This window comes from Leopardus geoffroyi, chromosome B4 (assembly GCF_018350155.1).
Source record: "Leopardus geoffroyi isolate Oge1 chromosome B4, O.geoffroyi_Oge1_pat1.0, whole genome shotgun sequence".
NCBI lineage: Eukaryota > Metazoa > Chordata > Mammalia > Carnivora > Felidae > Leopardus > Leopardus geoffroyi.
The window spans coordinates 88925478-88938420 of record NC_059341.1 but is presented as its reverse complement, the minus strand read 5'-3'; the positions used below and the strand labels follow the sequence as shown (position 1 = coordinate 88938420).

Sequence of the window (12943 nt, the reverse complement as noted above, 5' to 3'; positions counted from 1 at the left end):
GGTCAGCTCCCAGCAGTGAGCCTAAGTTATGCCTCCTCCCGGGATGAGTTGCCTGGTTCCAAGTACAATAAGGAGCCCTCTCCAAGCCACCCCTCACCCCCCCACCCACCCAGTCACCATAGATCCCTGCCAATGTTCCAAAGCTTAGGAGAGCTTTTCTACCTCTTAAATTTCAGAGGCCTGCTCAGAATGCAAAAAAGGTTCCTCCTCCTGTTCCCATCACACTCTATTACTGCTGGGCATCAGCAGATGGACGCTGCCTTTTATATGCAAATATTTGGAACCCATTAATCCCCCAGTTCCTGCCACAAAAGCCCCAGATCTGTACCATCTAAATGGCAAATAGCAGTTCCCACCCAACTAGAACTATTAAAGCCTTTAAGGCACGGTTATAGCCTGAGGCCTGAAATGGACAGTATTTTTGACACCAGTGCTGATTCAAATGTGGTCTCTGTGAGAAACAGGCTCTGTAAGAAAGAGGTGGATGACTGAAGGCAAATCTCTCGGGGGAAGAGAAGGGCATTTTATGTTTAATGAGGAGAATGGTAGCTAACGTTTACTGATCTCTGACCCAAGTGACCCAAGACTGTGCTGAATGCTTTGTGGAAGGATCTCATTCATTCCTTGGAGGAGCCTTTGAGGTTTGCACTATCATCATTCCAGATTTATAAGTAAGAAAAGAGGGGCTCCAAGAGGCTAAGGAATTTTTCCAGAGTGCCCATCTGGGCGGAGGGCGGCGGGGAACCAGGATTGGACCCTAGGCAACCTGCGCCCACACCCTGAGCCCTTTGTGCGCCCTGTTGCAGAGGTGAAAGAACTGAGAAGTGCCACGGACGTGGCTGGGACAACAGAGACAATTGAGGATTTATCGGCCTGCTTCCACCCTGTTAGTGAACAGAGCTCCTGGCCTTCCCATAGTTGTTCAGCCCTCTTCCCTTTGTTTTTTTTCCCCTCCCCTGCTGTCCCTTCTCTGCTCCCTCCCCCTCAGAGCCTGAGGAAGCCTCTGAGCCAAGCCCTGTGCTGCCTGCCAAGTCAGCTCCCTCCCTAGCAGCCATTTCTTTGAGCAGAGCTTTGCTGATCAATATTGAAAGCTTCAGCTAGAGAAGAAAAATGTTCTCAAAATACAAAACTTGTCTCCCAGGGAGATTCTTTCTTACAAGGGAGTGAAACCTTCGAACTGCTCCAGCAGTTCTCTCCTGCAGTCTGACCGCGCATTCTGAAGAAAGGCGATCGAGAATGGCCCTTCCTCTGCTCCACGTCAGTTTCTAGATCACCAGGCTCCTCAAGCCTGCGTCACAGCCCCGGCCCGGGTGTACTGGAATCCACTTCCCTGTCACTGTCTTCAGCTGCACCATATTCTTTGTTGCTCTCCTGAGTACTTTGTACTTAAATTGTTGACTCTGTCTATGGCACGCGTTTGCCCGTGGTCAGCCTCAGTACCAACATCTGTAGAGCTGTCCTGTTTTATTGTCTCATGTAGCCGTTTCTTTCTGAGTCCCCAACCAGGCAGCCTTTGTCAGGTTTCCCTTGGAGGAAAACCAAATGGGAGCGAGGAGACCCAGTTTTTTGCCATCAGAGAAAGTTGTTTTTTCTCCTACTGGTTTTGATAAAAACGCAACCTTACAAATGGTTTCATGCCCGAGGCAAGTTGGCTCTTAAATGTGGATGTCAGTATACTCTGAAATGGCCACCAGCCTGGGTGAATACTGGAGTTGGGGCAAACAACCTCCTTCCAAGAGCTGGTTTCTGGGGTTGTGTTGAGGTGATCATTTATGAGGAAAGCGTTCTGCAGGTCACCTCATTTTACCTGAATGTTTCTCACTCCATTTCAGTACTGGGTCTCCTGTAGCCTGAAGGAAATGTCAGGAAATTGATCCTGGAGTTCAGCTGTACCATTAAGTCCCTGAATACAGCATCTAATCCGTCCCCTTCAGTTGTCCACATGGACTGCTCTTTCACAGAGGGGGATACCACACTCACCAGAGAAGTCTGGCAAAGAGAAGTCATGTGGAGGAATCTGAGCTCCTGGCAGCAGTGTTGGAAGAAGTGATCCTAGGCATTCTCCCTAAGCCTCCCACTCAGGTTGGGGCCGTCCTTCCTTGAAACACACGGATGCCTGGGTGATGGCAAGAACCCAATGAAACTGAAGCTCTGTGAGGGTTACAGTTGGGTAGACTCACCACAGAGGAAAAGTGTGAAGTTCAACCTCACACCACTCCTGTGGTATGGGAATCCTAAAACCAAGAAATTATATGTTCTACAGCTAGAAAAACCCAGAGTGTCTTCCAGTAAAGGCAAATCCAAAGCTCTCTCTGTAACTGAGGGCACAAACAACCCTTACTGAAGAGAAACTTCTGTCTTACCTTCAAATCCACTATGAGAAAGGGTAACTACATACAATGGAGCCTTCCCTTTAACTCACCAAGAAAACCCAACAGAACAGGTTGAAACTTTAAACATGTACACATAGAACCACAAGGTAAGAAAAGGTAGATGTGGAAAACAACCAGATGAACATTCACAAGGGTGAAAGTATGTCACTGAAATAAAGTTACTATAGTTGGCCCTTGAATAACATATGTTTGAACTTCATGAGTCCACTTATTCATGGATTTTTTCGACACAATAAATATGTTTCCTCTTCCTTATGATTTTTTTAAAAACATTTTCTCTAGCTTTATTGTAAGTATACAGTAATAAGTATAACATACAAAATACATGTAAACTGTTTATGTTACCAGTAAAGGTTCCAGGGAACAATAGGCTATTAATAGTTAAGTTTTGGGAGGGTCAAGAGTTCTACTTGGCTTTTTGACTGTGCAGGGGTCAGTGCCCCTAACCTCTGTGTTGTTGAAGGGTTAGCTGTACTGAATGGATTGAAGAGTAAACTGCTTAAAGCAGGAATTAGTGAATTTAGAGAAATCACAGAGAGAGAAAAAAGAACAGGAAATAAGTGGAAATCTGGAAGGTAAAATGAAAAGGTCTAATGGTAGAAAATATAAAAAATAGAGGGCAAGCAATATTCAAAAAGCTCACAGTTGAGAATTTTCCAAAATCAAAGAAATATCTTCTCATTTGAAAGAGTAAAACAAATTTCCAACCATGAGAGAGAAAAAGGAATCCTCATTGTTCTTAGTATAACTTCATAACATCCTAACAAAACAACAGTAAAAACTTAAAAGCTACCGAAAAGACTGTTACTTGCAAAGAAATGATACAAGACAGACTTCTCAAAAAGAGAAGCCAGAATAAATGAAATATTATCTCTAAACTGCTGAGGGGAAATAATGGTCAGTCTAGAAATCTATACCCAATAAAGCTATCATGCAAGATTAAAAGCAAAAATAAAGATTTTTGTGGTCCAAAGACTGGGTGACTGTATCCCTTACAGACTGCTGTTTACTAACAATGGACTTCAACAGAAAAAAAATCAAACTCGGAAGGAATGGATTTCAAAGAGCACAGAAGTTAGTATTTTGGTTTATTTATATAACTGTAGATTATAAATGATAAAAATGACTAATAGAGGCTTAAAAATAAGACAGAATTCAACTACCAGGCAGTAACATGTTGGATGAAAGAAGGCATTCTAAGATCACTTTATTTTTTGGAGGAGGACATAAATACAGATTAACCTACATATTAAAAACTTAAGCATAACTACTAAAATGATAGAAATAAACTATCACTTCTAAACCATTGAGGGAGGGAAAAGGTGTTAAAGCAATCAACCTGACAGCAAGGATGAAGAAAAACATAATAAACAGAAAATACATAAGAAGTTTTATATATATTAATACATATATATTAGCGATGGCAGAGATAAGCTCCGATGTATCAGGTTTTACAATAAGCAAATTTAGCTCATGTTGTAATAATTGAGATTAGATTTTATTTTAATTAGCCACATGCCACTAGTGAAATACACTTTAAAATTCCAAGTTGAGAAGTCCTGCTCTGCTTTGTAGATGCTATCATTGAAAAGTATCAGGGTGGGGAGGTGGCATTGAAAATGCCTATGATTTCTTGCCTAAGACTCGGAATCACATTAGCTAAGGATGACAGATGGGGAAGTCCCACCTTGGAAGTGAAAAGAAGTTAACATTTATCGACTGCTTCTTAAGTCTTAATTGGGGTCTACCGAAGAACTTAAGGAGCATCAGAGAGATGAATTTGTGCTGTCTATCATAGAAGCCCAGACACAGGAGTCCTGGGAGCATGTAGTAGGGGTGGAAGGCCACCCCCTGCCCTCCCCAAAAAAAGAGACTTTAGGACGACAGGAGATATCACAGGTAAAGAAGATGGTCAGCGGTGTCTGTGCTGGAGAAAGGTTGAGCTGAATGAGTACTGGGAAGAAGCTTTAGGTCCAGTTTAGTATGGTAGTGGGCCTACTGGTAAGAGATTAAGGAGGAAAAAAGAGAAGACATTGAAGAAGCAGAAATGGATATCTCTCTCAAAAAGGTCAGCACCTAAAGGAAGACAGAATGGATGGTAAAGAGAAATTCGGGCTCAAGGGAAGTTATCTTGGAATAGGCAATCGCCATTTTTAAGAATAAAACCTTAATTATCTAGAGTCCTTGGGGAAATGAGTTTCCTGGGCAGCCAGCTTTTCTGGGTGACCTGATGCTGCTTTTTAAGATGCCATTGCTAATTTTGACCATTTTTTAAATACCCAGAGTCACCAGCAATAGCAATATCAGGGTGGTCTCTGGCCTTTAACTAAGGGTGATACTCCTTTGTGACTTCATTCAACCTTATTTTGAGCTCTCTCCATCGTTGTCCATGGCAGCAGGACCTGCCAAGGCCTCCAGGAGGATTTCCCTCTAGACTAACCACAGAGTGCCATCAAGAGTTCTTTTATCTATTTTTTGAGATCTTTGAGCATCTTTCTTTTCCTGTCAGCCACCTTTTATCATAACTTGCCATAATTGTCTATGTCTGGCATGCTCTTGAGCTAGTGTGTTCAGCTCTGACCGATGCATCTACTCTGTATTGACTCAACCACGCTTCTTGAAAGACTAACGTTTGGCCTCTGATCAACCAGCAGGATAGTAAACATCACTCTGATCTTTTTGGTAGCCTTTCCCCACGTGGTCGTGTCTCAGATACACAATTTAATATACAACCAAGAGTAACCTGGGGTGAGCATCTGAGAGGTTCTTCTGAATATAGCATAATCTCTGGTATGTGGATTGGGGGTATTTATTTGGCTCTTTAGCCAAAGGCCTCTCTGGACTCCTTTGAACTTTCAGAGAGGGCTAACTGGCCACATCTTCCCTCAAGAGCAACCTGAGAGATTTCTGTCTTGGGGCGCCTAGGTGGTTCAGTCAGTTAAGTGTCTGACTTCACCTCAGGTCATGATCTCAGGGTTCATGAGTTCAAGCTCTGCTGGAGCGTGTGGAGCCTGCTTGGGATTCTTTCTCTTTCACCACCCTCCACCCCTGTCTCTGCCCCTCTCCCACTTATGCTCACTCGCTCGCTCTAAATAAACTACAAAAAATATTTTTTTAAGAAAGGGGATTCCTGCCTCAAAGCTGATAATTTCCTCAATACAGATAGAAAAAGGTGTCTATCTTATCACCTATCACCACCTATCACCTATCACCCATCCTCCAGGAGGAAAGGTATTTTGTATTAACTAAAACAGCCTCTCCTCTGTCAGCTGTATGGTATGCTAGACCTCTCTCTGTTACCTGGGCTGCAAACACACTTGAGTCTCAAAGACTTTATTACTGGGGCGCCTGGGTGGCTCAGTCGGTTGGGCGTCTGACTTCGGCTCAGGTCATGATCTCGCAGTCCATGAGTTCAAGCCCCATGTCGGGCTCTGTGCTGACAGCTCAGAGCCTGGAGCCTGTTTTGGATTCTGTGTCTCCCTCTCTCTCTGACCCTCCCCCATTCATGCTCTGTCTCTCTCTGTCTCAAAAATAAATAAACGTTAAAAAAATTAAAAAAAAAAAAAAAGACTTTATGACCTAAAATCTTAATCCTGAGATAATTCGCTACAGACCTTAGTCTTAAAAATTGTAATGATGGGTGAGATGGCGGTCTCTTTTAATATGAGACTCAGTAAATCCATAAGGGGTCTTAACAGAAGAAACAAAAGAGCCTTCTGGTGTTCTGAATTCCGTAAAATCACAGTCCTGAGGGCAAGGCAGAGACATTCCAAAGTAGGGAAAAGCCACTAGTAATAACCAGGGTGGTCTGTTGTTAAGGGTCCACAGGCTGGTTTCCAAGAAGTCGTCCTTATAGGGTGACATTTATTATCTTGGTGATTTATCAGAGTCTGGCTTTTAGCTTTTCAGGTTCAGAACCTGGTTTAATCAACACACAAAGAACAGATTCATTGTCAGAGCTGGGCTCACCCTAACCACGCTCACAAGATTGATCTGGAAACCGAAATTCCAGTTGACATTTATATGGAGAAATATAACTGACTGATCTTCTCCAAGTACAATGACTAGCTCATTCTTTTCCTGTAGGCAGGCCTACACAAGGAGCCAGATCATAATCGGGCTATTTGGTGAACGTGAAATCAGAGTTAACGGTGAATCATGTTTAATGGCACAGGCTAAGAGAATAATTCATCCACACTAAATATGGTCCTACCAGCGGAACTGAATCTCTTTGAAGTCTGTCAGCTAAGACTTCCTCTGCTCTGATCACTATTTAGATAGACACCTGCCAATGTTATGCCTTGTTTTTTTTAATGCCTCAAGGCCAACCCAGGCTCACACCCACCGAAATCCCCTCCCACACTGGTCTTTAGATGTTAATACTTTCCATTGACTAATAGCATAGTCATTCTTTTTCCGTAAGTTTAAATCTCCCTGAACAGTCTTATTTTCAAATTCTAGGGGGATCCCTTGCCACACCTACACTGATCCACACCGAGGTTTATCAGTCATTTCCCAAAAACACCTTCACATTTTTATTATATTCCTATGCCACATGTACTACTCATGTTTTTATTTAACTCACTTTTTAAGAACCATTTCATTTGGAAAGATTGACCCCTACCCAAAATAGAAAATGACTATCCTTTGTCCTAAAAAGAATGTGGTGCAAAAAATAAACACTGAAAACAAAGCTCATATGTTTCCCATGTAATTTTTTCAACTAGCTATAGTTTGCCATGCAAAGCTGTGAGCCTGAGCAGATCCATGTTAAAAGATCAACTCACACCAAACTGAGAGACTCTCTCCTTCACATAATCAAACACCTCAAAGGAGGATTCCACAGCAGAACCAATGTAGGGGATTATTTAATGTATGTGGTGCCTTGTCCATCTACCACCTAAAAGAATAGCCTCACGTTAGGCATCACAATTTTGGGAAAAGATGGCCTAGACTTTTTGAGACTTTAGGGATATTTCAAAACTGTTTACAGAGCTGTAGTGATGCCTCCTTCCCAGCCTCACTTGACTCCAGACTCTGTCTGATGCCACGCTGATGGTCTCATTCCTGCTTCTCCCTGCACAGGTACACACTGGCAGCTCAGGACCTGGTGATGCGTGCCCGCGGTGTCCTGAAGGACAGAGGATGGCGGATATCTAATGACCGGCTGGGCTCAGGAGACGACATTTCTGTATATGTCATTCCTTTAATACATGGGAACAAACTTTCATGAAAACGGCCCAGAGGGTTGGGAGGACAACAGGGGAGAAAACTGGGACATGTCTTGGCAGGGCAGAACTGGGAAGTGCCCCAGCAGAGTTCCAGGTGATGCAACCTCTTCCAAGGCCAGGTGGGGGATTTGCTGCCGAAAGGCTACTGGCTGTACTTCTGGGGGACCCTTAGATTTCAGTTTCCTCTTTAGTAACAGGTCTGGATACTCAACAAGAGCAAAACATAAAGGCTGCTACTGAGTACTGTGTTGCTTTTGGTTCCTTTAATAGGCCTCCTAGGTGGCCACTACCTAATTTTGGGCACACACATCATATTTATTTGGAGTAGCTGGGGCAGCCATTTTCAGGTGTAACTGGCAGGAGACTCTTTGGCCTATCAAGCTGCCAGCTTCTCTATGGGTTAAAAGTGCTGCATTGGAAAGTTGGGGATCATGTCTCAGAAAGCGTAAGCACCCATCTTCTAGTAAGCCTGAGATTTATTTCAGGGAATGCTGTGTGTGTGTGTGTGTGTGTGTGTGTGTGTATGTGTCTCTCTCTCTCTGTCTGTCTTCATTCTTTCATGGTTATGGTGGGGTGAAGCAGGGATTTTTTTCTGTTTGATATTCCTTGAATCTTAATTGTTTCCCTTCCATAAAACAGGCCTGGGACTTTCCAGTTCCTTGCTGAGGAATTTGTATGTCAAAGTGCAGCCCAGGCTGTCCCCATATCCTGTAGCCCACACCACCCAGGCAGCCTTCTGGATCAGCGCCCTGGCTGACAGAGCACTGTCTTTGTTGTGTAACAGTTTGTTCCCGGGTTGCGTTTTCTCACCAAATCAGTGTGTTCTCATGAAAATATGGGTGTTTCTTTAAACCAACAGTTTCTCTGTTGTTTTCAAGGGTCCCCCTTTTGTGGCTAGAGATTTCTCTGAGAATCTAGGTTTTCATTTCTGGTCTTATCGGCCCTCCCCACCTGCTGTGCCCTGGGGACGCATGTAAAGCAGTGTTTAAGAGAGCAGTACAGGAAGCTCCATGTATCATTCAGTTCACCATACCTCATGTGATGACCATTCCTCCATTTTGGATCCAGGTTCTGTGGACTGTGACTGTTCACAGGGCCACCCCACAACAGTAAGTATCTGCATCCCGTCAAGGAGCGGCAGTCCTGCTCCCCCCTCGTCTTTGGGCAAGACCCACTCAGAATAGCCTTTTGATAAAAGCGAATTTGAATTGAGTTGACTGGTCATCCTCATGCTGTGCACCCCATTCCTTCTCCTTGGAATCACGTCCCAGCAACTGAGGACCCCAGTTCCCACAGATGCTCCACGTCTGAGTGTTCCTTACAAGAGCTGAAGAAGCAGTGGACAGATCTACCTGTTGCTTCCCTGCTGGGAGGAATCACAAAGTAGTGTTCTAGAAATCACCTCTCTCTCAGGCAGACGACTGCCCTGCACTGAGGGGCCCTGTAGAGTGACGTCCCATTACTGAGTCTTCTTCCCGCACACTTCCTGTGGTATCATCACCATCTTGACAGTTCTGCGTAATGAAAACATTCTTCCCACCCCACAAAGAAAAATGTCATTGACATGATTCCCTGAACTGCTGGAGAGCCACTTCGAGTTCGCATGTTTGTTGAATCCCTTCCCCAGAGGAGAGGACAGGAACCTTTCCTCCAGGATAGTTATCACCTTCCTGGAGTTGTAGATATTTTATTAGGAAAGGCCTAGAGCCTCTCTACTCAGGAATGAACTCATTCCACCATGTGGAAAGGATGCCCTGTCTGGCAGGTGAGGTACTATGGGAATTCACGCATCAGCTGTTCGCCAAAATGTTGCCCAGGGAGAATCGGATTACTACCTTGTCAGGGGGTCCTCTTCATCTGACAGCCTCCCTCCTCCTCCAGTAGATCTTAGCTACCCCAGATGTCTCTGTGGGGACAAGTTTGTGGTAAACCATCTGCTTCTCTGGCAGAATGTGATGCTATGAGACAACATGCAGGTACCCTACAGCAGTGTCATCCGCTTTCTGTTCCTGCCCCGACTCAAAGTCTTGTACAAATTAGAAACAAGAAGGTTTTTTTTGTGGGACTCTGAATGGCCGACTTTGGGAAGCTGCCTCACAGGCAGTCACCTCTTTCTCATGTTCCCGTTATCTTTCATCTGTTTTCTCTCCTGGGCTTCTATGTTGGTCCGACCTTGAGCTTTTCTCGTTTTATTCGAGCCACCAGAGTCTAACTTTGGGTGGAGATGTCATGACAGCCTTCTACTCAACTCACCAATTCATTTACTGCCAAGAAATGTCTCAGGAAAAATTCTAGAAACAACCCCCCCCCCCCCAACCCCGACTTTTCAATTTATCCTAAAGTCTTGAGCATGTAGTCCTGCTGGTTTTAGTTAGAATGGTATCCAGGAATTCTTTTCATAAGCCTCTTTGGTGGAAAGATCTTAGTAAAAGCTGAAGCCCTATTTCTGTTTGGGGGATGGGAGGAAAATTACAAACGAGGTGAATAAATCATATGTGGAAAAAGTGATTTTTTAATGCCCATAGCAGATCTGCCCAGCACTGATATTGCTCTGTGAATTGAGCTTACTCTGTTTGGCCTTATTTTTCACCCAGGCCCCATGCCATCCCATCCCACAGCAGTAACTAACTGTGTCTACATAACAGGGTCGGCCCTTGGAGCATTTCTGGAAAGGTCAAAAGGCTGCACGCTCAAAATTCTGAAGAACATATTTATAAGCGGTTCTGAAATCTTGTGTATCTGACTTGTAGCCAGATCTGCTTGTCCTAACAGTCTCCGAGGAAATCTTGTTTAATAAAAAGCTTTCGATTTCCTAGTCAGGCCTTTATGGTTGCCTTGGGGTGTGTGTGGCCACTTCCTCTAATGAAAGGCTCTTTGAGTTCTAAATCTCTTTGTTGGGCTGGACCCTGCTCTTTGGAATATTTGGGGACAGTCTTTTCCTGGAAGAGAACAAACTCACCCTCCATCCACACCCTGCAGCATTTTGCCAGGCAACAGCCAAACCTTTGTTCTCATGACACCTGCAGTCAGAGGTGGACTGTCTTCTGCGGTGGTTTTGCTCACCTAACGGTGGTTCTCAGGTGGGAAGGAGAGGTGAAAATCGGGCGAGGCCGAGTACTCGGCTGTGTACTAGGACAAAGCCACGGAACGGAGCCATTTCAGTTACTTCCCACAGTAAACAGCTTTGGGGAATTTGGGGTGTTTAATTTTTTAATTCTAGCAACTTCACCTCTTCAGGGCTGTGTGCTCACCTTTTTCTTACTCCTGAGTATCCATTTACTTCTTGGGAACAACTACAGTTGTAGGTAGATATTGGTGGGCAGAGATGACTGTCCCGGTACCTGAATTTGGCCTCGGATCTTGGCCATTAGGATAGGATTTTCAGTTTACCCAGAGCACTAGCATGGAAACACTTGGAAAAAGACTCCCACATCTTGAAAATTCTGACTCCCCTCTTGACTGCACCTCCTTCCTCGTCTGCCAGTCATTTTTTTTTTTTTTAACAAGGCCAAGAGTAACCAGTGGTTTCTTTCCACCACAGTTTGAGGATCTAACCTTTCCTTAAGTGACCCCACAGCCCCACGCTCTCGGAGGGAATATGTTAAGCTTTTATGAGATTCTATTTTCAGTAAATTACTGCTTAGGGACACTTGGAGAAAGCAGTGAGAGTCATTGTCTATGCAAAGAACAACCAGGCTGACACTAAAATTTACCAGATGTAAGAAAAGAGTAAAACCGTATCTGGCCGCAGGACAGAATTTTATGTTAGAAACTTGGGTTTTTGAGGGCTTTATCATTGTAGAGAAACGCTGGGAGTCTGCACACCATAGCCCACCATGAACAGACGTCGGTTCTGTGGGTGATGTGGTGTCTGTGTGCACACTGCAATATTTCAAAGGACACTACCTGAGCAGACTGACTTGCCTCTTGTGTGAGCACTGAGGCAGCTCTTCGCGAGATCCGAGTGCCCGTCTGCAGACTACTGCTCTTTCTAATCCATGATGTTATATGTAAATAGCTTTAATTGTTCCTTAATTGCGTCTTAGATGAAGTTCTGTTCACGTAGCAACCAGGTAGACAGTGACCAAATGAGGCTGTAAAATGTGCTGTTGTTTTCTACTGTGATGTACTTGAAGGACAGCCCTGTGTCCCCCAATCTTTCAATCTTCCATCGTATTTTGTGTTTGGGGAATCCTCAGGTTATTCTCCATTTCTGTTTTGCCTCCATTTTCTTTGCTTCTTCTGGAGACCCAGGGAGGCCCACAGTGGAGATCATTTGTAAGAAATGTATCACGGTCTGGGTTTCCAAAAATGTCGTATGTACAGTGAATGAGAGGAATCTGCCTGAAAATGGTTTCAGAACCAAGTACCTTTATGCTTTGTGATTGTGAAACCTTGACTTTTGTAACCCAAAAAATGAACACTGTTTAGTAAAGGGGATCTATTTTGTGTGTTTTGAAACTTAGGTGCAATGTTCCCTGGACAAAGCTAAAGAAATGTATATGCTCAATGACATTTTAAAATAAAGTATTATATATATGTATATAGGATACCTTTAGAAAAAGTTTTGTGTTACTTCTTTTAACTCGCTATGAAGTTTCTTCATATCAGGTGATGGAATGAGGAGTGTCATGGCCTCATGTGAAGTTTCGAACTATGAACAGACTCCAAAGAAAATCAAAAGGGAATGGATGCCAACACCATAAACCTTCACGGGAATAGCAGTAAAGGCTATGTATTTCAACAATGCATCTAGAAGAAGCACCTTGGATATTATTCCCAAGAATTGCTCCCAAGAGGTATTCTTTTTTCTTCTTTTTTATTGAGGTATAATTGATATACAACATTACAGTAGCTTCCAGTGTACAACATAATGATTTGATATATTTATCATATTGCAAAATGATCATCACAAAAAATCTGGTTAACATCTATCACATTCATATTAACATAACTTTTTTGTTCTTGTGATAAGAACTTTTCACTCAGAAATCTTCAAATATGCAATGAAGTATTATTGACAGTCACCATGCTGTATATTACATCTCCATGACTTACTTATTTTATAACTGCAAGTTTGTATCTTTTGACCCTCATCACCCATTTCTCCCACTCCTCACTACCTGCCTCTCCCTACCACCAATCTGTTCTCTGTGTCTGTGATTTTTTTTTTTTGGTTTTTATTTATTTATTTTTTAGATTCTACATATAAGTAAGATCATATGGTATTTATCTTTCTCTTAGTTCACTTATCATAATGTCCTTAAGGTACATCCATGTGGTCACAAATGGCAGTATTTCATTATTATGACTGAATAA

General features: G+C 43.3%; 1 protein-coding gene and 1 long non-coding RNA gene across 4 annotated transcripts in view; one reads left to right on the top strand and one right to left on the bottom strand.

Moving 5' to 3' along the window:
* PPM1H (protein phosphatase, Mg2+/Mn2+ dependent 1H) overlaps nt 1-12174 on the top strand; it is a 264703-nt gene extending 252529 nt beyond the window's left edge. For all 3 annotated transcript variants that reach the window (XM_045464965.1, XM_045464964.1, XM_045464966.1), the window contains one exon: nt 7479-12174. In XM_045464965.1, the coding sequence (XP_045320921.1) occupies nt 7479-7553 (75 nt within the window). In that variant the 3' untranslated portion in view covers nt 7554-12174. The remainder of the gene's footprint in view (nt 1-7478) is intronic.
* The window catches only part of LOC123591140, a 75907-nt gene that overhangs the window by 14542 nt on the left and 48422 nt on the right, over nt 1-12943 (bottom strand). The window lies entirely within an intron of this gene.